The sequence below is a fragment of the Pelodiscus sinensis genome, chromosome 21, assembly GCF_049634645.1.
Source record: "Pelodiscus sinensis isolate JC-2024 chromosome 21, ASM4963464v1, whole genome shotgun sequence".
Lineage (NCBI taxonomy): Eukaryota > Metazoa > Chordata > Testudines > Trionychidae > Pelodiscus > Pelodiscus sinensis.
In genome coordinates this window covers 751,873-779,304 of record NC_134731.1, presented here as the reverse complement: position 1 = coordinate 779,304, position 27,432 = coordinate 751,873, and the positions used below count along the sequence as shown (strand labels likewise).

Below are 27,432 nucleotides of genomic sequence, written 5' to 3'. Positions count from 1 at the left end.
CAGTCGCTTCCCCTTCTGTGTGTGTGTGAAACTGATTGTTCCTTCCTAAGTGGAGCACTTTGCATTTGTCCTTATTCAACTTCATCCTGTTTACCTCTGACCATTTCTCCAATTTGTCCAGATCATTTTGAATTATGACCCTGTCCTCCAGAGCACTTGCCACCCGTCCCAGCTCGGTATCATATGCAAACTTGATAAGTGTCCTCTCTATGCCAATGTCTAAATCGTTGATGAAGATATTGAACAGAACCGGTCCCAAACCAGACCCCTGGGGTATCCCACTTGGTGTCCTTCCAGCAGGATCGTGAACCATTAATAACGACTCTCTGAGAATGGTTATCCAGCCAGTTATGCACCCACCTTAGAGTAGCGCCACCGTATAGTAGTAGCAAGGCCTGTGCTCTGGGAAGGGTTCTCCTGCTCCCGGCCTGGCAGCGGCCGTGCACACGGTGCGAGGAAGGAATTCCCACTGTGCTGGGGAAGCCAAGGACCCTGGCCTGGGACAGCAGGTCTAGTCTCTCATAAAACAGGGTCTGGCATCTGAGAGCTTGGCGCCACCAATGGGGCTAATCAGCCTCTGGCTTCTCGCTCCCTGGTTTCCCGGTTGTGGGACTCTGGCCTTCCCCGACATGGCTGAGCGGCGCGGGCAGCCGGCTGGGTAAGTCGGCAGGCCCGGAGCGCCCCTGCCAAGTCTCCTGGACAGAGTGCTCAGAAGAATGAAGGTTCTTCAGCCCAGGCTGTTCGTTTCCTCCTCCAGCTTTATCTGTTCCCGTGATTGTACCCCCCTCGGGGCGTCCCTGTTGCTGAGCAGATCTGCAGGCTGCGTCCCTGCTGCGCTCTCGGGAGGCAGGGACAGAAACCTGACCCTGGACAGAAACAGGCTCTAAAATGGCTGAATGGATTCTCCCCCCGCCTGGGATCGCTGCCAGCGGAAGTGGGTCAGCAGCTCCCTGGGTCACAAGGCCCACACCAGGGCAGGCGGTTACCCCACACGGAGAGGCTGACAGCAGCCCCCCAAATCACTTTCAGTCTATTAATAAACCTGGCAGCAGCTGCTGGAGCCCTTCCGTGCCAGTCGGGGTTTAGCCACATCGCTCTGCCTTATCAGCCCTCCTTTTCACAAGCACTTAAATTCCTGGGAAAGGAAGAAGTGAGATCAGATCGAAATGCAGGGCTGTGCGCTGGTTCTCCAATGAAATGGTTCTGGGTAAACAGCAGCCGCCTTTGATGAAATCCCAGCAGGCTTAAACAATAAAGCTGGTTACAAACTCAATCTGGTGCAGATATCGGATCTGAAATTGTTTCAAAAAACATGTCAACATTTTCTAATGCTGCTGCAAAACTTCCGCAAGTCTGCAGCTGGGGGGTGGGGCCCGCACAGCCCTCCGCACGCTCTGGAATGGGATCCGCCCAAGGAGCTCAGGCCGATTGCTCCTCTTCTCCCACTGCAGACAGCACCTGCGGCACCAGGCAGTGGCTGATACCGGGGGCTCCGAAAGCAGCCGTCCCTGTCCCAGCCTGCTCTGCACGTCCTCTCCTCTTGCCGTAGCCACCTTCACGTCCACGGAGAATCATCTTGCAAGTGGGCCCCAGGCAGCTCTCTCTGGCAGGCGACTCCGGGCACAGTGCCGCTGGCGCGGGCTGGAGCCTAGCACCTGAGCACAGGGTGGGGAAGGGAGCTGACGCTTCCCCGATGGCCCAGTCGCTCCGGCACAGCTGCAGGGCTTCTTGCTTTGGCCCAGCCACCCTGCGGGCCCGGTCACAGCGCCACCCCCTCTCGGATTTGGCCCATGCCCTGTGAGTGCCGGGTGGCTATGGGGGCGACGTGCGTGGTGTGGCCAGGAGGCGGCAAATGGGCAGGAAGAGCCCCGAGATGCTGACTCTGGCCTTTTCCCTCTGCAGGGAACCCTTTGTCCTCAGTCCAGAGACAGGTCCCCCTCTCTGGCGCAGTACGCTGGCAGGAATATCCTCCAGCATTCCCACCCCCGGAATCCAGGAGTCCTCCTGGACAGACACCTGCAGCCGGTACTGAGCTGGGCGCTGCACGTGCTCTGGGGACAGGAGTAACATTCCAAACAGTCCGGACACACTGGAGAAATGGTTGGAGGCAAACGCAAAGTGCTCCCCTTAGGAAGGAACAATCAGTGTCGCACCTACAGAATGGGACGCGACTGTCTAGGAAGGAGTCCTGCAGAAAGGGGCTAGGGGCCAGAGTGAACCACAAGTTAATGTCAACTGTGCGACACTGTTACAGAAAACCCAAACGTGGTTCTGGGATGCATTAGTGGGAGTGTTGTGAGCAAGACACGAGAAATCATTCTTCCGCTCCACTCTGCTTTCATTAGACCTCAGGTGGAGTACTGTGTCCAGTTCTGGGTGACACAGCTCAGGTAAGATGTGGACAAACTGGAAAAAGTCCAGAGAAGAGCCACAAAAATGATTAAAAGTCTAGAAAACGTGACCTGGGAGGGAAGGCTGAAGAAGTGGGGCTCGTCTAACTGGGAGCAGGGAAGACTGAGAAGAGACATGAGGGCTGTGTCTTCCTGATTTTAAGAGGAATAAGGGACCTTCCGGAAAAGGGTTTATTTTCCGAAAGATCCCGTCTAGACTGGCGCTTTTCTCCGGCAAAGCCCCAAGCCGGAAAAAAGCGGCAGCCATGTTTATACAAAGCGGGGGATATTTAAATCCCTGCTTCATTTGCAATTCCAACTTGTCTCATCTGCATCCCTTTTCCAGAAAAGGGGTGCAGTGTAGACACAGCCGATAAGTTTTCAAATGCCTAAAAGGTTGTTACAAGGAGGGAGGAAAATAGCTCTTGTTAACGAGAAGCAACAGGCAAGGGAGGTTCAGGCTGGACATCAGGAAAAACTCCTAGGTGCCAGGGTGGTGAAACACTGGAATCAATTGCCAGGGGTTGTGGAATCTCCATCTGTGACGTAGTGGGGGTACTTGCTGGGCTGTGGTGACCTCTGCTGTCTGGAGCAAGACCCATCAGGGAAAACCTTATTATGCAAAGGTACCATACCGGTTGAACCAGCCTACCCCCCATGGGGAGAAACAAAGGGAGGTGGATGCTGCCCTGGCTGGGGGCAGGGCTGGGAGAGGTAGAGTTAGTTCCGGTCTGGAAAGCAGGGGAGAAGGAGCTGGGGAGGGGGGCTGGGACTTCCCTATCTCAAGGGGAGCACTGAGGGCTCTTAGCCCCAGTTCCTGTAACCAGATTACATCTGTGCTATGCTGTATCCTGGAGGAGCAATAAACCACCCTCAATTCCACTGGCTGGTGGAGTCTGTTTGTGCCATTTCGGGGTGCAGGAGACGGGGGACCCCCAACGCGCCGTCACACCATCCCTGGAGGTTTTTAAGAGCAGGCTGGACAGACACTGCCAGGGCTGCTCTAGATAACAGATGGTCTGGACTAGATGACCTCTCGAAGTCCCTACAGCTCTGTGATTCCACGAAGTCGAGAACGCAGCCGGAGGTTGATTGCAGGAGAGGGGGGCGAGGTTCTGTGGCCTGCAGCCTGGTTCAGGGCAGGTGCCAAAAGGGAACAGACCCTTAACCCAATGGCTGTTTCCACTCCAATTCTTGGGCAAGACACCCGGTAAGGAGGGAGCGAACCGGAGAAACAACCCAGACAAAAGCAAACAGGAATATCTAGACTGGCTCAAAAGCGTCAGAGGGGAAACCACGTTAGTCCGGTTAGTACCTGGAAAAACTTAAAAAACAACAGATAGTCTAGCAGCACCTGAGGCTGCATCCAGCCTGCAAGCCGCTTTCGAAAGAGCATCTAGACGACTGTGACATCGCGTTGGGGGTTCCCTTGCCTCCTGCACCCCGTAGTGGTACGAACAGACTCCCCCAGCCAGTCGAACAGAGGGAGTTTATTGCTTCTCCAGGATGCAGCACAGCACAGATGGAATCTGGTTCCAGGGTAGGCCTAGGATGCCTCAGCCCCCTTGAGATGGGGGAGCCTGGGCCCCTAAATCCCAGCCCCTTTCCTAGGCTGCTTCCTCCATGATTCCAGACAGAAACTCAAACTCTCTTCCAGCCCTGCCCCCCTGCTGGTCTCCGCCCCCCTCCCTTTGTCTCTCCCTGGGAAGCTGAGCCTGGGTGTCTGGGTTAATCCACATGTGGGAGTCAGTGAGACTCTCCTGTCCCAGCGCAGGGGACCCCGGCTCACAGAGCAGACAGCCCCCCCCACACCACAGTGACAAGCAGTACTTTCGAAAGAGAGCACCCAGGCAGTCTGGACGCTCTTTCGAACAAGCACAGTTTGCATCACATAGCACCTTGTTTCGAAAGAGCACGTTGGACAAAAGGCGTCTTCCTCGTAAAACCAGGTTTTCCACGGTTGAAAAAACTGCCGCGTTCTTTCGATTTACTTTCGAAAGAATGCGGCAGCAGCCTAGACGCAGGGGAAGTTTTTTCGAAAAACCCCTGTAGTCCAGACATACCCCTAGAGACTAACAAAACACGTAGACGGTATCATGATCTTTCGTGGGCATGGCCCTCTGCTTCAGATGAGCGGAGCTATTAAAGGTCCAGTTCGAACTAAATAAGGGATGGGGGGAAGGGGAGTGACGGTCAGTCGCGTGTTCGTGCTGCATGAAGCGGATAGCGAAGGTGCAAAGGGGTCGTAAGTCCCCCGGTTGGCTGGTTGAGTCACGGGGATGCGGAGGGCCCTGTGCTAGCCAGGCACTGTCTATTCCTGCCTTTGGGATGGGTCCCACAGCTGGACATGGCGTTACGTTCCAAGGCTTGTGCAAGTGGCCTGCATTCCAGTTCAATGCGGGCTCAGCCCAGTGGCCCTCCAGCCCTGTCTTCTGTCTGGCCAATGTCAGATGTGTCTGCAGCCATTGCGTGGCCCCCTCGTCATCGCACCCCCTTCCCGGTAGCCAGAAGATGAGGGACCCCCAGGGCATGGGCCTGCATCCCTGACATGGAAGGGCCTGACCCCCAGGGACGCAGCTCGTCCTGTTTGGCGTTCACTGGCACATCTGACCTTCGCCGCCCCCCAGCAACCCGCTCCTCAGGCCGACTGCGCGTGGCTGCCTGTTTGCTTAAACCTGCTGCCTGCTACTTTCACTGGGCATCCCCTACCCTGCATTATGGGAGGGGTAAATAGCCCTCCCCAGCCCCTGCCTCACGCCAGCCATGACTGTGCAGGGCCTCAGCAGAGCCCCGACAGCTCTGTTCCCAGCCACGCACGCCAGGCTTCTGGTCTTTCCGCACAGGGTCCAGGCCCTGCGGCGTCTTCGGTGCCCTTCCCTGCGTCATCCCGCGGTGCCGCTTTGGGACGAGGCGGCGCCCCGCACGCGGGCCGCGAGAGGCAGGCGCACCGGGGAGGATCCAGTGGTAATAAGTCTCCGTCCTGCTCCCGCGCCCCTTCCTACCGCTGCCCTGTAGGCGGGTGTTTTCGGAGCGCTGCCTGGGAGCAGAGCCAGCCCCAAGGGGAGACCCCCCAGGCCTTGTTCCCACCTGGCCCAGGCTGGAATCACTAGCTCCGCTGACGCCTGGGCACGCTGGTGGGAGGCGGAGCAGGCCGGCCTCGGGGATGGACGAGAGCCGGCTCCAGACCGGGGGAGTCTGGGCTCCATCAGCCGGGCACGAGCTGCCCCCTTCCCTGAGCTTGGCTTTGCTGCTGATTCCTGCTGCACTCAGCCGCCTTACTGCACCCGGCTCCCTGGGCCCTGAAATATTTACTGGGCTTGGTTTGGTTTGTTCCGCGGGGCCGGCTGGAGGGGGGAGCAGCAGGGAAGAGGCTGTGAGCAGCAACCCACAGGGCCGGGGACACGGCAGCTTCCAGTCTGCACCCCCCTGCCACTCCAGCCCTAGGGGAGGGCGGCCAGCTCCCTGGCCCCTTCTCAGCCCCAGCCCCAGCGCAGGGAGGGTGTCAGAGGAGCAGGGACCGCGTGGGGCTGGATCCAGCCTCCCTAGAGCGGCTCAGGATGGGGCCCGCAGGCACTTCCATCCATCCCTGCTTGGCTGAGACAGGCCCCCCACGCCAGGCTTCGGGCCCTGGTGCACAGCACACAGGGAGGAAGTGGCCGCAGGCAGAGGCTCACTCACAGCCCATCCTCGGGGGCTCGCAGCGGCCTCCCTCCGGGGCAAGGCTGGGCCGGGGAGACGGGGCAGCCAGCTGCGTGCTATTTACAGAGCTCCGCTGGCAAAGGAAGAAGAGCTATAAATAGCCTCTTCCCTCGCTCTGGCTCCTCTCCCTCGGCTCCACGGCCGCTGCTGCCGCAGCCTGACCAGCGCCCCTCGGAAGAGGCAGAGGCTCCGTCCAGATGAGCCCCTCCTGATCAGACAGCGCCCGGGCTCCGCCGGGCAGCCACAGCTGCTGGTGCCTGAGAGCAGAGGGCTGTCCGGCCGGACCCAGCTGCCAGCGGCGCTCGGACGAGCCTGTTCCCATGGGTGGAGCCCGCGGCCCGCAGAAGGGCAGCTCAGAATGGTTCTCCGAGGCACGTGGCCTGCAGCGCACGGAGGGCCGGGGAACCCGCAGCAGTTCCCAGCCCGGCCAGAGGTGCGAGGCCAGATGGGGCTGGGCCTTGGGGCGCCACCACCAGGCTGCTTAGCTACCAGGCGGCAGTTCCGGCAGAAATCGTTACTGCGAGAGACGCGGGCAGGAAAGGACCCATCACGGAGAGCAGAACAAGCCGGCCCCTCCCCGAGCCCGCACTGGGGCTCCTGGCCCAGCGGGTCACAGCAGCAGTCGGATCACACCTGGGTGCCCCCGTGGCTGCATGGCCAGATCACAAGGCCTCTTGGGTCCCTGGACTGGAATCATCCTGCTGACGTGCAAGGAAAGCGCCACTCTCCTGGGCAGCGCCCGCCGCGCCCAGGGCACAGCACCCAGGCCTGGCCTGGCGAGACTCCCAGCGCAGGGCCGCCCTGCTCTCCTGCCTCCGGCACCGCCAGCTTCTCCCAGCACCCGCCCCTGCCCCTCCAGCCCCCCCGTGTGCTCCACAAGCCGGGAGGAGCCCCCCGGCCCAGTGCGAGACGCAGCTTTCCCCTGCTTCGGACCCTCCTCTCGGCCAGGTGTGACTCGGGAGGGAAGCCAGCCTGGCAGCCCCCGGCGTGGCCCTCCCCTCTGAGTCTGCCCCGTTCGCTCCCTGGCGGCTCCCCGGCTTCTGACACTTTGTGCGGCCTGGCAGAGGATCGCTGGCTGCGAGGGGCTGAGCACAGGCACGGGGAGACCTACTTTCAAGGCTTTAATCCTTTTTGCTTAAAAGATTTTTTTTTTTTGCTCAGCAAAGATGCGGCCTGATCAGAGGAGAGACGCAGCGAGCTGACAAGCTGCGGAAGGCGGAAGAAAGGAGGAAGAAATACATATTTATTACCCTCAATTATTAAAACACAGATAGCAGCAGAGCTTAGGCCCGGGCCGAGGCACCGCAGAGTCGTTTGCGTGAGGGCTGGTTTGTTTTTTAAATTCCACTGAAATGCCAATATTCTGGCTTGGGAGCAGACGCACCCAGCAAATTCCTGCAGCAAGAGGGTCCCTGATGGAAGAAGCAATAACCCTCCCCCAGAGAATTACTGACCCCCAGATCCCTGCTCTAGACAGTGGCCAGGAACATCTACAGCCCCGTCCTTCGGCAGCTGGGGGCTCCCCCCGAATCCAGCAGGGGCTGTGACCTCAGATGGGAAGGCCCCGTGCTGGGCTGGAAGATTTAGTCTCAACGGCACAGACCACAAGGCTGGTCAGGACCCAGGCTGCTTGCTCGGGACCGACAGGGCCGTGCCTGGCGTCACTCTGGATTTGCCCCAGGGACACTGAGCAGGATCTGCCCCCAGTACCCAGCTCTGCAGCCCTTGCTGCTGATTTGGGCCTCCCGCGCCCAGGCTGAGCTCAGGCTGTTGCACCCCCAGCCCCCGGTGCGGAGCTCCACCCGCCCTCCCTGCTCTTTGCAGGAGCGACGGTTCACGTGCCAGGGAGCTGGGTGCCCGTGGCACAGGCGGCTTGGCTGTGCAGAGCGGCGAGAGGCTCCGTGCTCAGCGGTGGCCCCCGAGAGCGCCTGCCCGGCCGGCAGCAGGACCGTCTGGTGCAAGCGGCGAGAGGGTGTGACCAGGGGCCCCCAGGTAAATGCCTCCTGGAGGGGGAGTTTCCGGCCTGCTGCGGGCCAGCTCCCCGGGCAGAGCCTTCCCCCGGCACAGCTAGTGCACGTCAGGACAGCGAAATCAACAGCCAGACTGGGCTGGGGGCAGCTGCTTGGCGCCGTGCCCCGCGCTGGCCTGGGCGGGTAGTTCCACGCCCCTCTCTCCGGGCCCTTGGGCAGCGGGTTGTGCCGCTTGTGTGTGCTCAGCAAATCCGGTCAGTTCTGTTGAGCCCCCAGAGATGCCCAAGGGCTTGAGTGCCTGCCCCCCCCAGAGGCAGGTGGCCAGGCAGGGCCGTGGCTTGTTTCCATCGCACTCGCTTCCCCAGCTAGAGCCCCCCCGCCGGGTGCTCCTCCGCAGGCCCACACGGAGCCACTCGTCCCGGCTTGACTGCCCAGCTCAGCCAGGGCTCAGCAGCCCGGAGCCAGTGCACAGGGATTTGTCGGGTGCTCGGCAACTGCCCTCAGGGTCCCAACTCGCTGTTAAAGCAGCCATAGAACCGTCTGGCTGCGGCGTCACGTGGCTCCCCTGGGCCCAGCCCTGCAGCGAAGGGGAGGCCAGGCCTGCTGCACCCTGGGGTGCTTCTCCCTCGGGGTGAGAGCCCCGCTGGGCCCGGGAGCTCCAGGGTGAGTCAGCGGGGTCCGGGGAGCCCAGCGCTCACTCCTCAGGAAGGGAGCCATTACTGCCAGGGCCACAGGGCCTGACCACGGGGCCGACGACGTGAACTGGATTCGCTACTGACATGACCAGCAAACTCCAGCCGCCTGGCTCCTTGGCTCCCCACTGCAGGGCTGGCCTGCGGGTGCCTGGTAGTGCCACGGCCTTGCCCCCACCCTCCAGACAACCGATCACGTGGCTCTGGCTCCTCCTCCTCGTTTCCAAAACCCTTGGAAACGCCCTTCCCTTAACTCTCCCCAAAAGACGCTGCCGTTGCCACGGTGATGAGAGGAGGCAGGGCCATGCTGCTAACTTTGAGAACCCCTCCCTGGAGGCTTAACACAGGGCCTGGCGTTGGGGGGCTGCCCGGCAGCTGCCGGCACGGCACCGGGCGAGCACGCAGGCCGCTGAGGCATCACCGTGCACTAAGTGCTGGACGGGGCGTTCCTCCGAGTGTCCTTCCTGCCCCACGCGCTTCCACGCACAGCGCCAGTGCACAGCGGCAGCTCTCAAAGCCACTGGCCCAGGGCTAGAGACTCAGCCAGAGAATATCCACGGTACCCACGGCCCGAAAGCTGCTGCCAAGGTGTCGCCTTGTCTCAGAAGAGAGATCTTGGCATTGGGAAAAGTTCAGAAAAGGGCCACAAAGATGATGAGGGGCTTGGAACGGGTCCTAGATGAAGAGAGATTGAAAAGACTGGGACATTTCAGCTTGGAAAAGAGGAGAGTCAAGAGGGATATGCTAGAAGTTTAAAAAAATCATGACAGGTGTGGAAAAAGTGAATAAGGAAAAGTTATTTACTTGCTCGCTCTTCGCTTCTGCAGACTAAACAAACCCAAATCCCTCAGCCTCTTCCCGTACGTCATGTGCTCCAGCCCCCTCAGCATTGTGGTCACCCTCCGCTGGACCCTCTCCAATGCGTCCACATCCTTTCTGTAATGGTGGCCAGGACTGGACACAATACTCCAGATGTGGCCTTGCCAGAGCCAGATAAAGGGGAATAATGACATCTCTGGATCTGCTGGCAATGCTCCTCTTAATGCAACCTAATATGCCATTAGCCTTCTTGACTACAAGGGCACACTGTTGACTCATATCCAGCTTCTCATCCACAGTAACCCCCAGGTCCTTTTCTGCAGAACTGCTACTTAGCTGGTTGGTCCCCAGCCTGTAACAATGCTTGGGATTCTTCCGTCCCAGGTGCAGGACTCTACATTTGTCCTTGTTGAACCTCATCAGATTTCTTGTGGCCCAATCCTCTAATCTGTCCAGGTCACTCTGGACCCTGTCCCTGCCTTCCAGTGTATCTACCTCTCCCCCTAGCTTAGTGTCATCTGCAGACTTGCTGAGGGTGCAATCCATCCCTTCAGCCAGGTCATTAATAAAGATGTTGAACCAAACTGGCCCCAGAGCTGGCCCTTGGGGCACTCCGCTTGCTACCGACCGTCCCGCCAGCCAGACATGGAGCCGTTGATCACTCCCCGTTGGGCCCGACAATCTAGCCAGGCTTCTATCCCCCTTCTAGTCCATGTATCCCTCGTGGCTGCCTCTGCAGGAGCCATAAGAAGCTGCTTGTGAAGCCAAGGCCAGGTCAGACACAGCGGCCAGGCCGCGCAGACTGTTTCCAGAGTCCGTGATGCAGGCACACGCACAGGGAAGCAAACGGAAAACAGCTGGAGGTGCTTAAAGCTGCAGGGAGCAAGAAAGAGGCTTTTCTGCATCCAGTGGAGCATTTCTGTGGAGGGACTTTCAATCCTACTCTGAACAAAGAAGATTCTCTTTGACTGGCCGCTGCTCGGCTGCCCCGCCTCTGCTGCAGGCCGGGCCCATCTCAGCTGCTTGGCCCAGCTCGGGATGCCAGAACCAGGCTCCCCTGGAGCCTCAGCTTCCAGCCCCCTGTGCTGAGCTAACTGAATAGGCCTGCGAGTGTCCCGCTGGCCCCAGGGCTACCATGCACAGGACCAATGAGACGTCCCTACCTGGGAATGTTGCCGGGGGGTTCTGGGGAGGTGCAGCCCAGCCTCAAGGCACCGCTCCAGCAGGCACTGGGGGGCCTGGCTACCCCACAGGACAAGCAGGGCTGTTACACAGCCTGGGGCTAGCCTGGTGTTGTGGGTTCACCATACCACTAGGCTGCACTTAGAATCATAGGACTGGAAGGGACCTCGAGAGGTCATCGAGTCCAGCCCCCCGCCCTCAAGGCAGGACCAAGCTCCGTCTACACCATCCCTGACAGATGTCTATCTAACCTGTTCTTAAATATCTCCAGAGAGGGAGATTCCACCACCTCCCTTGGCAATTTATTCCAATATTTGACCACCCTGACAGTTAGGAATTTTTTCCTAATGTCCAATCTAAACCTCCCCTGCTGCACTTTAAGCCCATTACTCCTTGTCCTGTCCTCAGTAACCAAGAGGAACGAATTTTCTCCTTCCTCTTTGTGACACCCTTTTAGATATTTGAAAACCTCTATCATGTCCCCCCTTAAATCTTCTTTTTTCCAAACTAAACAAGCCCAGTTCATGAAGCCTGGCTTCATAGGTCATGTTCTCTAAACCTTTAATCATTCTTGTCGCTCTTCTCTGTACCCTTTCCAATTTCTCCACATCTTTCTTGAAATGTGGCGCCCAGAACTGGACACAGTACTCCAGCTGAGGCCTAACTAGTGCAGAGTAGAGCGGCAGAATGACTTCACGAGTTTTGCTAACAACACACCTGTTGATACAACCTAGAATCATATTTGCTTTTTTTGCAACAGCATCACACTGTTGACTCATATTCAACTTGTGGTCCACTATGACCCCTAGATCCCTTTCCGCCATGCTCCTTCCTAGACAGTCGCTTCCCATCTTGTATGTATGGAACGGATTGTTCCTTCCTAAGTGGAGCACTTTGCATTTCTCTTTATTAAACCTCATCCTGTTTACCTCTGACCATTTCTCTAACTTGCTAAGGTCATTTTGAATTATGTCCCTATCCTCCAAAGAAGTTGCAACCCCACCCAGTTTGGTATCATCTGCAAACTTAATAAGCGTACTCTCTATCCCAATATCTACATCATTGATGAAGATATTGAATAGTACGGGTCCCGAAACAGACCCTTGAGGAACTCCACTTGTTATCCCTTTCCAGCAGGATTTAGCACTGTTAACAACAACTCTCTGACTACGGTTATCCAGCCAATTATGCACCCACCTTATCGTGGCCCTATCTAAGTTATATTTGCCTAGTTTATCAATAAGAATATCATGCGAGACCGTATCAAATGCCTTACTAAAGTCTAGGTATATGACATCCACCGCTTCTCCCTTATCCACAAGGCTCGTTATCCTATCAAAGAAAGCTATCAGATTAGTTTGGCATGACTTGTTCTTCACAAACCCATGCTGGCTATTCCCTATCACTTTATTACCTTCCAAGTGTTTGCAGATGATTTCCTTAATTACCTGCTCCATTATCTTCCCTGGGACAGACGTTAAACTGACCGGTCTGTAGTTTCCTGGGTTGTTCTTATTCCCCTTTTTATAGATAGGCACAATATTTGCCCTTTTCCAGTCTTCTGGAATCTCCCCTGTCTTCCATGATTTTTCAAAGATCAAAGCTAAAGGCTCAGATACCTCCTCTATCAGCTCCTTGAGTATCCTGGGATGCATTTCATCAGGACCTGGTGACTTGCTGACATCTAACTTTCCTAAGTGATTTTTAACTTGTTCTTTGTGTATCCTATCTTCTAAACTTACCCTCTGCTTGTATTCACTACGTTAGGCACACCTCCAGACTTCTCCGTGAAGACCGAAACAAAGAAGTCATTGAGCATCTCCGCCATTTCCAAGTTTCCTGTTACTGCTTCTCCCTTCTCGCTGAGCAGTGGGCCTACCCTGTCCTTGGTCTTCCTCTTGCTTCTAATGTATTTATAAAAGGTCTTCTTGTTTCCCTTTATGCCTGTAGCTAGTTTGAGCTCATTTTGTGCCTTTGCCTTTCTAAACTTGCTGTGACCTGCCATCTGCAATTGGCCGCACCTCTGAAAGCCCTGGGCCAGCGCATGCCCTTCTGCCCGTGCTCTGGCAGCAGAATACTCCGCTCTCCGCCGCAGACCTTTCCCGGGTGCAGCAGCGCATTGCTGCGCCCACACGCAGCCAAAACCCTCTCGCCTTGCTGGGTCTCTGCACCAGCTCTCTGGGTGGTGGCAGCTCTGCTTTTCAGTGAACTCAGCATGCTCAGACAAGGAAATCACTGGGCTGGTCACGGTTTGCCTGTGCAGTGTTCTTATAGCTGGGACCCTCTGCCTCCTGCCCACCTGTTACACCCACTTATTACCCTCCTTAGGGCAGGGCCTGCTTTGTAACGCACCTGTGCACCAGGGCCCCACCCTTCATCCACACAACGACAAGCGTGATAAGGAGCTGGGCACTATCATAGCGGCACCGCAGCACGGGCAGCACGCACTGAGTGACCTGCCAGGCAGCCAGAACGAAGCCATCGCTGCTTGAGCAGTGGGGACGGTTTCTAGATCTCCAGGTGACCCCTCGTTTGGTTTTATGCTTAAGCTCTTGTACAGCTCTTTGCAAACACTAAGGCTGTGTCTACACTGGCCACATAACCCGTAATAGCTATGGAAATGAGAGAAGTCAGAATAGGGAAATGCGCCCTTGCAAGTAGGAATAAGAGATCCTCCGGAATAGGGCTTTATTCCGGAGGATCGCGCCAGTCTGGACGCTCTTTTCCGGCTTTTCCCCAAGCCGGAAAAAAGCGGCGGCCATGTTTATTTAAATCCCGCGGGGGATATTTAAATCCCCCGCGCATTTCCCTATTCTGACTTCTCTCATTTCCATAGCTATTACGGGTTATGTGGCCAGTGTAGACACAGCCTAAGGCTATGTCTACACTTGTGGAGCACGCGCGTTCTTGCGCAAGAACATTTACAGTAAAGCATCGTAAGAGAGGGCTTCTTGCGGAAGGCCTCTGACGCGTCGTATGAGGAAGAAGCCTTCCTGCGCAAGAAGCCTGCAGTGTAGACAGAGCCCCCGTCTTGGGAGCTTTATGGGACAGGGAGAGCAACCGTTACTATCCCATTTTCACAGCAAGGTTCAGTGACTCACCCAGGGCCCCCGTTCAATCAGTGTCAGAGCTGGCGCTTGGCTTTAGGAGCTGCTGGCGCAGTGCTGTGCTCACACTTTGGGGTTCAGCGCATGCGCCTCAGACAATGTGCTCCAGCCATGGTGCCTCTACATGCTGCTTCAAATCAGTCCGTGTGGGGTTCAGGGCCCATGCGGTTGCGTGTCGCAATGGCTGCAGAAACTGACGCCAGGTCCTGGGCTGGTCGGCCGGAATGGTTATGCCCAGCATGCAGACGGACGGGCAGTAAGTTGTGACCTAGTGGGGGTACCTTGCTGGTTGCTAGGCTTGGCTGTAGGTGACCCCCACTGGCTGCTGTCTGTACCACGGCCCAGCCGAGTAGCTGATGGGACAGGAAGGTAACCTGTTCGACCAGTTACCCCCCAGGGAGAGGAACAAAGGAAGGTGGAATGCTGCCCCTGGCTGGGGGCAGGGCTGGAAGGGACGGGTCTTTTGTGTCTGTCTGGGAAGCAGGGGAGAAGGCGCTAGGGAGGGGGCGGGGATTATAGGGCCCAGCCACCCCCATCTCAAGGGGGGGCACTGAGGCCTCCTAGCCCCAGTTCCTGGAACCAGATTCCATCTGTGCTGTGCTGTATCCTGGAGAAGCAATAAACTCCCTCTGTTCTACTGGCTGGTGGAGTCTGTTCGTGCCACTACGGGGGTGCAGGAGGCGGGAGACCACGACGCGCCGCCACGTAAGTGAGTTGGCCAAGGTCACAGAGCAAGGGCTGGCAGAGGCTGGAGAGCGCGGCCAGCAAAGCACATGCTCCTACACTATCCCGCCGCGCCGCTTGTTCCTCTGCTCCCTTTCAGTTCATTCCCCTCGTCCAGAGAGGTTTCATTGTGCTCGTCAGGAGCAGGCTGTTCACACAGGGATGAGGCTAGGAGCCCTGGGACCGGTGGCTCCTTCCCACGCTTTGGCTGAGTGGCTTGGGTGGGCACAGTCAAGTGTGTACACGGGCTCAGGGGACTGATAATGGGCTCCGGCTTCAAATGGGGCTGAGGCTCTTAGCTGCCAGGAGCTGTTAGCACTCAGGCTGCTCAGTGGCCTGTGGAAGACGCGTGCCAAATGGCCGCCTCCAGCCTGGCGTGCTTCCCAGAACCACGCCCTGTCGCAAGAGACCTCAAAGGTCATAAGGCCCAGCACCCTGCTGAGGCGGGGTCAGAGCCTGCCCAGTCTTAGGGCGCGGCCACACTGCTCCCTGGCCTGGAGATAAGCAGCGGTTTGCACTGCGCAGCCGGCATAGCTTCCTTCTACACCGCGCCGGAGTTTGGAGTAAAGCGCTGCTCTGGCCAGTCCCTTGCCCCTTGTGAACGAGGGCACGGGGCGTGGGAATAGCGCCCGTTCTTTCACCATCTCTTCTGAAATAGCGGGTGCATTTGAAAAGGCAGAATTGCTATTTTGGGATACGCCCGGTGTCCCGAAATAGCCCCACTGGCTAGACGGAGCCTTAGTCTCAAAACCCTCCAGGGACGGGGAGTCCATGACTCCTTTGCTAACCGGCTCCAGGATTTCACTGCAAGGTGGGAAGTTTTCCCTAATCTTGCACCCAACGCTCCCTTGCTGCATATTGTGGACACAGAGAAAAATAACCCCTCCTCCTCCATATAACAACCCTTCCCGCATGGTCTCCCCTCCAGCTTCTGGCTCCAGACTAGGCAGGCCCTGTGCGTGACCCTTTCACAGAGATCGGGTGCTGTAACCCTTGGCCGTTTGCGCTGCTCTCCCCTGGACACTCTCCTGTTTGGCCACATCTGTCCTCAAGGGGGGCCCCCGCCGCCGGTCAGCGCGCTCGGACGGAGTCTCCCCAGTGCCGAGCAGAGCAGAACCATTACCTCCCATTACACCATGGGGGGGGGTGTAAATGTGGACTGCAAGGGTGTGAACACTCCCCACCATGGTCTCCCAAGTAAGTGGGGAAATCAGCCCAGACTTCTCCCAGCCGGCCAGAGCATGGGAGAGGGAGACTCGGGAAGCGCTCCGCTCCTGCCTTCCCCTGGCCAGCCAAAGCATGCTTACTTGGGGGGCGGGGCTTTCGAACCCCTCCCTGCATACGGGCCTGTTAACACACCGAAAGTGGTATTAGCTCCTGATCAATTTGGGAGTCGCTTTCCCCTGATCCTTTCCAGCATATTCCCGAGTTAGCGCGGTCCAGGGGCTGTAATTGTGCATTTTCTTTTCCCTTCCGAGGTGAAGTGCTTCGCACTGGTCTCTGTTGAATTCCATCTGGGTGATTTCAGATTCATGTGTCAGTGTCTTTTGAATTCTACTCCTGACATCCAAAGTGCTCCCAGCCTCGCCCAGCTTAGTGTCACCTCAGATGCGATAAGACCATTCGCCACTCCATTATCCAAGTCATTAGCACTGACCCCAGTGGGACCCTACCAGACACATCCTCCCAATCTGACTGCAAGCCATTGACACTACTCTGAGGATGGGCTTTCAACCTACCTGCAGAGATCTCTGCAGAAAAGCTAGCTATTCAGTAGATCAGATAGAGACTGTACACCTGACAAGGCCATGTACACCCTTGTACATCTGCCAGGACCATGTACCCCTAACAGGGCCTGTACACCCTTGTACACCAGTCAGAGCTAGCTACACCCTTGTATATCCAACAGGACCATGTACACCCTTGTACACCTGACAAGGCCATGTACACCCAACAGGGCCTTGCACACCCCTGTACACCCCACAGGTCCATGTACTACCTTGTACACCTGCCAGAGCTTGGTACACCCTTGTACACCTGGCAGAGCTATGTACTTCCTTGTATACACCCCAGGGCCATGTACAACCTTGTACACCTGCCAGAGCTAGGTACACCCTTGTGCACCCAACAGGGCCATGTACACCCTTGTACACCTGACAAGGCCATGTACACCCTTGTACATTTGCCAGGGCCATCTACCCCCACCAGAGCTTTTTACACCCCACAGGGCCATTTACAACCTTGTACATCTGACAAGGCTATGTATACCCTTGTACACATTCCAGAGCCATGTACACCCTTGCACCTCCAACAGGACCTTGTACACCCTTGTACACCTGCTAGGGCCATGAGGGAGGTTTGTTCCTCAAACGCCCATGGTCAAAACTGATTGAAACAGTCCATGCTCCCAGGGGACAGGACACGCACGAGCATTCTAGGGAACACATACTGACACTCCATTGGAAGCCAGGGGCGAGTGTAATCTACAATGGCTCATGTCTCTGGCAGGAGGCAGGGTTTATTCTGATGTCTTTGTTAATGCAGCTCTTTGATCCCTCTCAGACATTTGGCCTGTTTGAAATGGCTGGGCAGTAATGGCTTTGTGGGCTGAGTGCAGGTGAGGTGGCCGTGGTGCACACGCTGCGTAATGTAGCAAATGGATCTGGCTACCGAGAAGCTGCCACTTTCGATCTGCAGGGCTGTGCCTCTTCCAGCCGCCAGCGCTCTGCAGGGCTCATGTCTTAGGGGCTTCTTGGCGCAAGGGGCACGCGGGACCAGCGGGTGTCACTTGCCACGTCTAGGGAGGCGACTTCCAATGCAGCTGAGGGGCTATTCGTAGAAGCTGCGCTGCTCCTGTGAACACTGGGCTGTGAACGAGCTGTGGGTCGGCTCTCTGCTCCCTCACTCTCTGATTAAACTTCAGAGCACTTCCCTGGGCTGATCCTCCACTCCACACATTCCAACTTCTCTACGGGCTCCCACCTTCGCCCTTTGCCTGGCAGTGAACACGCAGCACCTAGCTCCCCCATGGTCCCAACCTCTCCTAAGCAGGACGCTTTCTCACTGATCAGGAACCAAACCGCTGTTGGACCAATTCCTGCCTCCATGAGTCCCCCATCCCAAACCAGGCCTGTGTTGTACTCTGATGGAAACAAGGCCTAGGCAAGAAAACAGCCCCTGAGCTCAGCTCCATCTCTCCTGCCTCCTGGAGGAAAACTGCCCAAGATTATCCCTTTTCCTTCAGCATCCTTCTCTTTTCTGGTGAGGCTGGCTGTAAAGAGCCTCTGATCCCCTCCCCTCTGCAGCCAGGCCCTCTGATGCAGAATGAACAAGGATTGATCCTAGGCGGTTTCTCTCTGCAAAGGGAAATGGGCAGAAATGGGCTGTCGGGGCCTCCTTAGCTCCCTCCCTGCCCCAGCATCTTCCGCCTGCTTGTCCTCCTGGCTGCCTTCCATGCACTAGCTGAGCAACAACATGAAATTAACTTAATGTCATTTTGCTGCTCATCTGGCGCGTGAAGCTTTCAGTGAAGCAGGAGAGGAGCTAAAAAGACATGTCAGCGGCTTGAAACGAGCCCCATGGACAGCTTCAACCCCTGGGCTCTGCTGGCCGTGAGCTTGGCATCGTCTTTGACCTTGAACTCACCTTGTGCACCCAAGTCTCCCGCTCAGGACGCCTGACTAGTGCCACCTCTGGGAGAAGGTCTGGGCACCGCTGGGCTTTGGCTCCACATGTGCTGCCCAGCCGCCAGTAGCAGGCTACCAGGGTGAGGTTGTGGCATGCCTTGCCCCTTGCAGACTGGTCCAGCTCTCGCTGTCCCTACGCCAGCCCTGGGCCCAGAGTACCGCAGGGCAGCGTCGCTCTCTTGTCGTGACAAGTGTAACTCCCCTGGCCGCTCTCGGTGCTGGTCTGTGCAGGATGCGCCACCCCCAGGGGGCTGGGACAAGGGGCCGGGGGTGAGGCAGCATCCCCGGGCATGAAGTGGTCCCATCACGCTCCCTGGTCCCTCACTGCAGTCACATGCCACTGCATCCCTTCCTCACTGTGGGAGCCCAGCAGAAAGCTCCCCTCATAGGTCTGTGCCCTTATCTACCTCTCCCACAGCCTGGCTCATCAGGGAGCAGCCTTCCCTCAGCAGCGCCCGCTCCCTGGCCCTGTGACCCTTCTGCTGCTTCTCCTCCCGAACCCTGCGCCCCACCGTCTGCCCAGGCTGCACCGGGAGGTGTCCTTTGTAACACAGCACTGCACAGCGGTGCTAGACCGGGGCAGGAATAAAATCCCTCCCAGGGCCGTCACTCTGGGAGCTCAGCTTGAGACCCAGGCAGCGACACGCCGGCTCCCTCGTGTGGGTGGCAAACCCAACGCCACTCACAAGGGAAGCCCCCCATGGCCTGCGGAGCCGTCCCCGGGAGGGGCTGTGGGGAGCCCAGAGGAGGTTGCAGCCCATCCAGGAGGCATTGCTCTAAGCTCCACCACCAGTTCCAGGCCACATGAAGCTTGTGGCTCTAGCAAGTCCCTGCTTTCTCAGCCATCGCCCACAGGCAGGGCGCGCTGTGGAGTCTGCTCCTCCCTCCCGCCTGCTGTGGGGAAGGGCAGGCCGGCCCGCACGGCCCACTCGCTCCCGCCTGGCTCGCGGTTCCCATTTGTTTCCGTTCCCTCCCCGCGGAACTGCTCGGCCTCACCAGCGAGGCCTGTGGGATGGTGCCCATGTACCAGCCTGGCGGTGCCCCGGCCCTGCAGACTTGCCAAGGACCTGGGCTTCTCCAAGCTGCCGAGCAGAGACCATCTGGCTTCAGAGAGGAGTGCAGCTTGCAGGAATGCAGGCCTTAATCTAGCTGCTTGTTGAATTATTCAGAGACGGCATTAACTTATAAATGAGTGTGTTTGACTGATTTTGTGGTTGATGTACAGATAAATTCTAATGAAAGACAGCTACAAGATTTTCAATTATTAATTAGACTGCCACTTAACAAAGCCTGCTTGGCACTCTATTTCCTTGCTTAACAAGACACAAACTTTCAGAATAGGTTCTGCGTTAGCCCCGAGGCCGTTGATTTGCATTTTGTTTTCCTAGCTCTGAAAATGAGAGCGATAGATCTTGACCTTAACAGGCCAGGCCCGGTGAAATGGGACCAGCGCTTCCTTCCAGCTCCACCCAGCCCGCTCCCATGTCCCCGCCCCTTGTCAGGCCAGCCCAGCGCTTCCTCGTCCCCAGCACCGCCTGGGCGTGGAGGGGCTGGAAACCAGGCCGGCTGCTGCTTCTCAGCTCCGAGCAGCGTCCGCAGCCCCGGCACGCTCGGGATTCGCGACAAGTTGTGTTTCCTGCCGGGCTGTGTTGGCAGGGAGGCTGCCCGCCAGGGAGCGCAGCGCACGGAGCGCCTGGCCCGGGGCATCAACACGCTGCTTCGGACTAACAGGCGGCCCCGGCGCACGTGGCAGGCAGCGCGCCCCAAGGGCCCCGCTGCAAGGTGACCTTAGTGCCCAGCCAGGAGCCCTCCCCGCGGGCCCCCGGGCGGGCCCTGAGCCCTTTACTCCGGCTCGCCCCTCGCCCCCCCAGCGGATACAGCGCCTCGAGGGGCAGGCCGAACCCCGCCTGATCTGAGCCCCGCAGGCCCGGCGAGCGGGGAAGGGCTCGGGCCCCCAGCGCGGGCTGCTGTGCCGGGGCCAGCTGCAGCTCGGACCTTCCGGGGGGGGGGGGGGGCGCAGAGCCGCAGCCACTGGAAACGCCCCGTGGCCGGGTTCTGCGCCTCCGGGCTCGGCGCAGACACGGGCCAGCTCCCGGCCTGCCCCAGGACTCGGCGGCCCTGCGGGTGTGAGCGGAGTGGGCTTTGCCTTCCTCCCTAGGGGCAGGGACGTCGGGAAGTTCGCTGCCCCGATAACCGCAGGTCTCAGCGGCGCAACGGGGCGCTCGGGCCCGGGGCTCTCTCGGGACAAGGGGACTGGAGCTTTCCCCTTGAAAACCGCCCAACTTCAGCGGAGGGGCCCCAGCTCCCTGCCGGCCCCAGAAGCCCGCTGCACGAGCTTCTCTTGCCTGCTCCTGGGCCACCGCAGGGACCCAGCTCCCCTTCCCCTCTGGGACAGCCCGAGCTCCGGCGGGCCTCGCCCAGCGCCCGGGGAATGACATCACCGCGGCTCCCGGGGGAAGGCGCATCTCCGGGGCGTGCCCGGCAGGTGCGGAGCCGCCCGGCTCCCGGCGCCGCGGGGGTTAACGAGCCGAGCCCCGGCTCTCCAGCCTTTGGAAAATTAATGAGCTACCTTGGCAAGCCCTGTAATCCCGCTCTGGGGCGGGAGAGATTGATTCTGCGCCGGCCTCCCAGGGGGCTCGGCTCCGAGCACTGAGCGCGGGGCCGGGCCGGGCCGGGCGGGGCGGAGCTGGGGGCGGCGGGGATCCCCCACAGCGGGGCCCGCAGGGCACGAGCCGAGCCGGCGAGTCCCAGGTCCCAGCTCGGTCCCGTGAGCCCCCGTCCCCCCAACTCTTCCTGGCGTTAAAGTTTGGGGTTGGGGCGCCTGCACCGGCCGGGCGCCGCGGGACCCGCGCGCAGCACCCTGGACAGCGGAGCCCGGCGCGTCCCGCCCGCTCCTGCAGCTGCTCCAAGTTTGGCGACGCCGAACCAAGTGCCCATGTTGCGGCGCCGCGGGCGGGCGCCAGGCGCAGGGTCCGGCCCCTCCGGAGCGCGCTGCCCGGCTCCGCGCAGCCCCTGCCCAGCCCCGGCGGGACTCACCTTTGCGGAGCATCTTGGGGCCGGTGCCCGGGAAGGACGCGGCGAAAACTCCCGGCGGCGCGGCGCGCTCAGAGTCCCGGGCGGGTCTGCGGGCGGCGGCTAATCCGAGAGCTCGGGGCTGGATCGCGGGGCAGCTGCCCGGGCAGGGGCATCGCGGGCGGCAGCGGAGCCGGAGTCCGGGCCGCGCAGCGCATCGACTGCCTCGCTCGGTCCCACCCTGTGCCAGGCGCCGCTGCCCTCGGCGGCTTTTAGGGGGAGCCGCCCCCCTTTGGGCTGGGAGCCGCGGCCGCCCCCACCCTTCGCGCTGCGCCTATAAAGGGCGGCTCGGCGCGGCGGTGTCTTTCCCCGCGCTGCAGCCGCGGCGCCTGGGCAGGGCTGGGCAGGGCTGGGCTGGGCTAGCCCGGCCTCTCCCGCGCTCCCCGCCCCGCTCCCCGCGCTCCCGCCTCCCGGCCAGCGGCTGGGAAAGTGCCGAGCTCCGCGCCCGCCGCCCCGGCCCCTCCTCGACTCCGCCCCGCCCCTGCCCGGGGGGCTCGGACCCGGACCCGCCTCGCCCCTGCCCGTGGGGGGCTCAGACCCGGACCCTGCCCGGGGGGGCTCGGACCCGGACCCGCCTCGCCCCTGCCCGTGGGGGGCTCAGACCCGGACCCTGCCCGGGGGGGGGCTCAGACCCGGACCCGCCTCGCCCCTGCCCGTGGGGGGCTCAGATCCGGACCCTGCCCGGGGGAGGCTCAGACCCGGACCCTGCCCGGGGGGGGCTCAGACCCGGACCCGCCTCGCCCCTGCCCGTGGGGGGCTCAGACCTGGACCCTGCCCGGGGGGGAGGCTCAGACCCGGACCCTGCCGGGGGGGGCTCAGACCCGGACCCGCCTCGCCCCTGCCCGTGGGGGGCTCAGACCTGGACCCTGCCCGGGGGGGGGCTCAGACCCGGACCCTGCCGGGGGGGGCTCAGACCCGGACCCGCCTCGCCCCTGCCCGTGGGGGCCTGCCCGGCGGGCTCGGACCCGGACCCTGCCCGGGGGGGGGCTCAGACCCGGACCCTGCCCGGCGGGCTCGGACCCGGACCCTGCCCGGGGGGGGCTCAGACCCGGACCCTGCCCGGGGGGGGTCGGACCCGCCCCTGTCCCGCAGACCCCCGGCCCGGCCCTGCATCCACCTGCCCTATGGGGGCGGCGCTGCCTCTGGCTGCCCCACGCGGGAGCTTGAGGAGGCAGGTGCCCCCGGCCCGGCCCCGAGTCCCCGCGCTCAGGCCATTGGCCCCCGCGAGCCTAGCGAGCCCAGCCCCGGGCTCGGCGGGGTCAGGGGCGGCCGCTGCTCGCTGACAGACAGCTGCTGTAGCTATGGCAACGGGCCGACAAGACCCTCTCCTCATCGCTATGACAACGCCAGGAGCCAACTCCCCGGGCGCGCAGGATGCGCTGGCGCGCGCCGGGTCCTTTGCGCGGGGGCACCGGGAGCCTGGGCGCCCCCACCCCCGTCCCGCTGGCAGCCCCCCCGGGACTCCCCAGGAGCTGCCCCGGGCCCCGCCTCCCCGTGGCCGCAGCGGGGCTCGGTGCCGGTGGGGCGGCCCCGCAGAGCGAGCGGGCTGCGTGTCCGGGAGTCCCGGCACCGCGCAGTGTGGCCCCGCTGGGCCCCGCCCCCTGCCCGGGCCTGTCTGCTTCCTCCGCGGAGGCCGGCTCGCTTGCGGGGACCGGACGGGGCCGGCCAGGCGGCTGTTCCGCAGGCCTGTGCCAGCCCAGGTGCCACGGGCGGGGGCTGGGCCCCGAGCTGGTTGACGCCACCGGCCCCCCGTTGAAAGTGTTTCATCCCCTGCTGCTGGCTGTACGATCACGGCTCTACCCCCGCCGGCCCACGGGCAGGGCCCCAGTTTACTGGTGCTGCCTAGGCCCTGGCTTCCTCCTCCCTTGTCCTTTGCCCCTTCCCAGGCAGGTGTGAGGGGGCAGCAGCCCGGGGATGAGTGGTGACAGCGCAGGGCAGGGCGCCTTGGGCCAGGCAGCGTCCCGCCCGCGCTGCACCGAGCACTGGGCAAGCTGGCGGAAGCCAAGAGGGGGGCGCACGGCGGAGCCCCTCTCTCTGCCGAGCTGCCCTCCAGGGGAGGCAGGCACAGGCGGAAATGGAGCCTGTTTAGCTTTCAGAGAAGGAGCCAGGGGGCTGGTTTCAAGCAGCTGGGGATCCGCTGTGCTCCATGCCCAGGGAAGGCAGGGCCCGCAATGGGCCTGAGCTGCAGGTTGGCAGGAGGGACAGGTCTGACCCCAGGGCCATGGCACTCTGCGGCCTGTGGACACTCAGCCCCAGGCTGGACAAAGGGGTCAGGCCAGCCTGGCTGTCTGGGGCCCTGCCGATGGCTCAAAGTCCCGCCCAGCCCCTGTGATGTGAGGCTCCTGTTCTTGCCACCCCCCTGGGAACACTTCCAAAGAGGGAGCAGCCCAGGGACTGTGCCAAGCCCTCCACAGGCCTGGGGGGGGGCACTGGTAGGAGGGTGTGAAATGGGGGTGGGAGCGGAGCCCACGCCTGCCAAAGTCTGTCCAGAGGGAGGCAGACACTGGTTACTCAGACGCTGAGTAAGAGGGGGTCAGGGGAGGGGAGCGTGTGGTGCAGCTGTCACTCAGCCTGTGTGGGGGAGGGAGGGGCTGGTGTGAGGCGTTTGGAATCAGATGGCAGAGCAGAGCTGGCCAAACGCAGCGGTGAGGGGCCCGTGTGCGCCAGCAAGGGGCTGTGGGCTCTGCAGAGGGCTCCCGGGGCAGCGGGGCTGCTGTGGGACAGTCGGGGCAGAGCCCTGCACGCCAGAGGCCTTGATGCACTTCGGCAAGGGCTGCTCATCCCCCAAAGCGCCTGTCTCCGCATTCGCCTGCCCCAGGGCTCGCTGGGTGAAGCTTTCTCCTCTCCAGCCCCAGGCCCGATGGCCCCCAACCCTGCCCCATTCCTGGGTGCCAGTGGATGTTGATGTCCCAGACACGGAGAGATTAGCTGAATCTGGACAATCAGGCGTCAGAGCCCATGGCTGAGGGGCCTGGCACCTGTCTGGTTCTCTCAGCCCGGGGGGCTCCTGGAACTTGGGGACCCAGGCCCCGATAGCTCATCCAGCCCCAGACCGGGTGCCTGTCAGTGCGTGGTGCCTCCTAAGGGGGGAGCAGGCCTTGGGGTGCTGCGGCCTTAGCAGGGACAGAGCTAGTCTTGAAATTCCTCGGTGGAGCTCTTGGTCTGTTGCCCCACAGGGCTGGGCTGGGGATGTGAAATCTCGGTTAATTGAATAGTTGATAAACCTCATGAATGCTTACCGGTTACTCAAGTATTCTATGTCCCGGGGTGGGGCCGGCAGCCAGTGCGCTCCGCCCCCCCTCCCAAAGAGCCCCCTGCCACTCTGTATCAGAGGCAGCAGCACGGGGTGCCAAGCGGGAGCAGGTCCGCGAGGGAAACCAGTTTAAAAAACAGCTCCCCTCACGGACCGGCCCCCATCGCCCCGATAGTGCAGGATGGCAGCAGCCGCTGTCCGGTGGGTCTGAGCTCTCTTCCCCTACCCGGCGTGAGCCACAACTGAGCCGGGCTGGGCTGCCTGAGCTGAGTGTTCCTAATACACTTGAAATGCAGAGCTGCAGCAGGGGGAGGTCCTGGACCAGGCGTGAGCCAGGCTGCTGAAGAATGTACTGGCAAAGGGGCCCTGTTAGGCTGTGTTTGGTCACCCCTTACCCTCCATCTTTGGGTGCTAGGGAATTGGCAGGTTGGGGGGCCTGCAGTGACCTGTTAGATGCCACATCCTGCCCCGTGTCAGCGACAGCCGGGCCTCCCTACACCCCACCCACACACTGCCCCGTGTCAGCGACACCCGGGCCTCCCTACAGCCCACCCACACACTGCCCCGTGTCAGCGACAGCCGGGCCTCCCTACACCCCACCCACACACTGCCCCGTGTCAGCGACACCCGGGCCTCCCTACACCCCACCCACACACTGCCCCGTGTCAGCGACACCCGGGCCTCCCTACACCCCACCCACACACTGCCCCGTGTCAGCGACACCCGGGCCTCCCTACAGCCCACCCACACACTGCCCCGTGTCAGCGACAGCCGGGCCTCCCTACACCCCACCCACACACTGCCCCGTGTCAGCGACACCCGGGCCTCCCTACACCCCACCCACACACTGCCCCGTGTCAGCGACACCCGGGCCTCCCTACACCCCACCCACACACTGCCCCGTGTCAGCGACACCCGGGCCTCCCTACAGCCCACCCACACACTGCCCCGTGTCAGCGACACCCGGGCCTCCCTACAGCCCACCCACACACTGCCCCGTGTCAGCGACACCCGGGCCTCCCTACACCCCACCCACACACTGCCCCGTGTCAGCGACACCCGGGCCTCCCTACACCCCACCCACACACTGCCCCGTGTCAGCGACACCCGGGCCTCCCTACACCCCACCCACACACTGCCCCGTGTCAGCGACACCCGGGCCTCCCTACACCCCACCCACACACTGCCCCGTGTCAGCGACACCCGGGCCTCCCTACACCCCACCCACACACTGCCCCGTGTCAGCGACACCCGGGCCTCCCTACACCCCACCCACACACTGCCCCGTGTCAGCGACACCCGGGCCTCCCTACACCCCACCCACACACTGCTCTGTGCCAGCAACACTTGGGCCTTCTGTCACTGACTCAGATTGTGCCTGCATTTGTCCCGTATGGTACTCAGGGAGGAATCCTCTTAAGTGTGACCGCCCCTCCTTGGGGAATCCACTCTCTCGGGGTTCAGCCCCTCCACATGGTTGAGCTCTTGTGCTTTTAATTTCAAATCCTGCAATTCCCTTTGTGCAGGGGGCAGGGCCCCTGAGGGAAAGCATCAGGTGGGGGCACGGGACATCTAGGATCTCTCTGGTCAGGAGCCATCCAACTCTTCCTATTCCAAGTGTCCTCCCAGGTGTCGGGGGTCCCTGGTGCCCACCCTCGCGCCTCCCCTTGCTGCTCCTACGTGCCCCTCTGGGTCCCCAGCATGTTTTCTCTTTTTATTTGCTGCCTGCAGACTGGGTGGTTGCTGCCTGTCTGGGCCCATCCTCCTTGGCTTGTAGCTGCCCCAGCACCCCCAGCTTCATTTGCAATGTAAATAGCTTCCCATTCAGGTTTTCTGCTTTCAGCTCGAGTTGCTCACAGTCCCCGGAAGAGCTGTTGCCTGCTCGAAAGCTGAAGCTGCTCTGGCACACTCCACTGCCTCATACAGAGCCAAATTGCCCCTCCCTAGAGCCATGTGGCATTTGCAACCCTCCAGGGGCCTGTCCTGGAATGTGCCAGGCTGGAGAGATTAGCGCCAGCTTTCCACCAGGCCCAGGCTGCTGCTGCGCTGAGAGCCGCTGCCTTTGGGGGGCTTCCTGCACTTACAGAAGGCAGCACGCCCCTTCCAAGCAGCACCAGGGCATCCTGTCCTGCAGAGAGCCTTGTCCCCAGACAGGGACCTCGTTAGCGGGGGGGTGCTCCACAGCAAACCCCACCCAGCCTGGGCCCCTTGCTTGATTTCCTTCCCTCCTGCTGCGTCTGTGTGAACATGGTGCCACGCAGGGCGTGACCATTCTGTCCAAATGCCGCCCGCGTCCCACGGCCGGGACTGGGTGGGGTTAGATCAATGTCCTCGCAGTGACCTTGGGCTGCCGCTTTCTCTGCACCAGACTTGTCTGTAAAAGAGTCTTTGGGGCTTGCACACTCTAGGGAGGAGCAGGAACATTTGGGGCCAGGGGCCGCTGAGCCACAGAAAAATCAGTCAGGGGTTGCACATCAGGGCAAAGCACAAACCAACCCCCTGCACTGATGTGGCCCCCAGTGAGAAGGAGGAAGCCACATTCCCCTTGCACCCCAGAGACTAGGCAGGCCCAGGCTAGTAGATTCTGGGGGTTCTAGCTCCACTGGGCTCCCCAATGCTGAGGGGGAGCCCGGAGCCTCGGGCCAGATCCAGGCAAGCTAAGGGCTGCATTTGGCTCTCAGGCCTTAGGTTCCCCACCCCTGCTCTGGGGACATGCACCTTCACCTAGTGCCTAGGGCTCAGGGCATACTCTGTGCAGGACCTTAGCCCTGCCGGTAATAACCCTGGCCTCTGTTTAGGCACAGTTACCAAGCAGGATATGCATGCAAGGCACATGGTG

The 27,432-nt window shown here is 60.8% G+C and overlaps 1 protein-coding gene across 1 annotated transcript in view; it reads right to left on the bottom strand.

Moving 5' to 3' along the window:
* Positions 1–21,975, bottom strand: part of RTN4RL1 (reticulon 4 receptor like 1) — a 62,609-nt gene extending 40,634 nt beyond the window's left edge. Inside the window, exon 1 of the mRNA XM_075904469.1 lies at positions 21,305–21,975. Within this exon, the coding sequence (XP_075760584.1) occupies positions 21,305–21,317 (13 nt within the window). The 5' untranslated portion in view covers positions 21,318–21,975. The remainder of the gene's footprint in view (positions 1–21,304) is intronic.
* Positions 21,976–27,432: the final 5,457 nt, after the last annotated feature.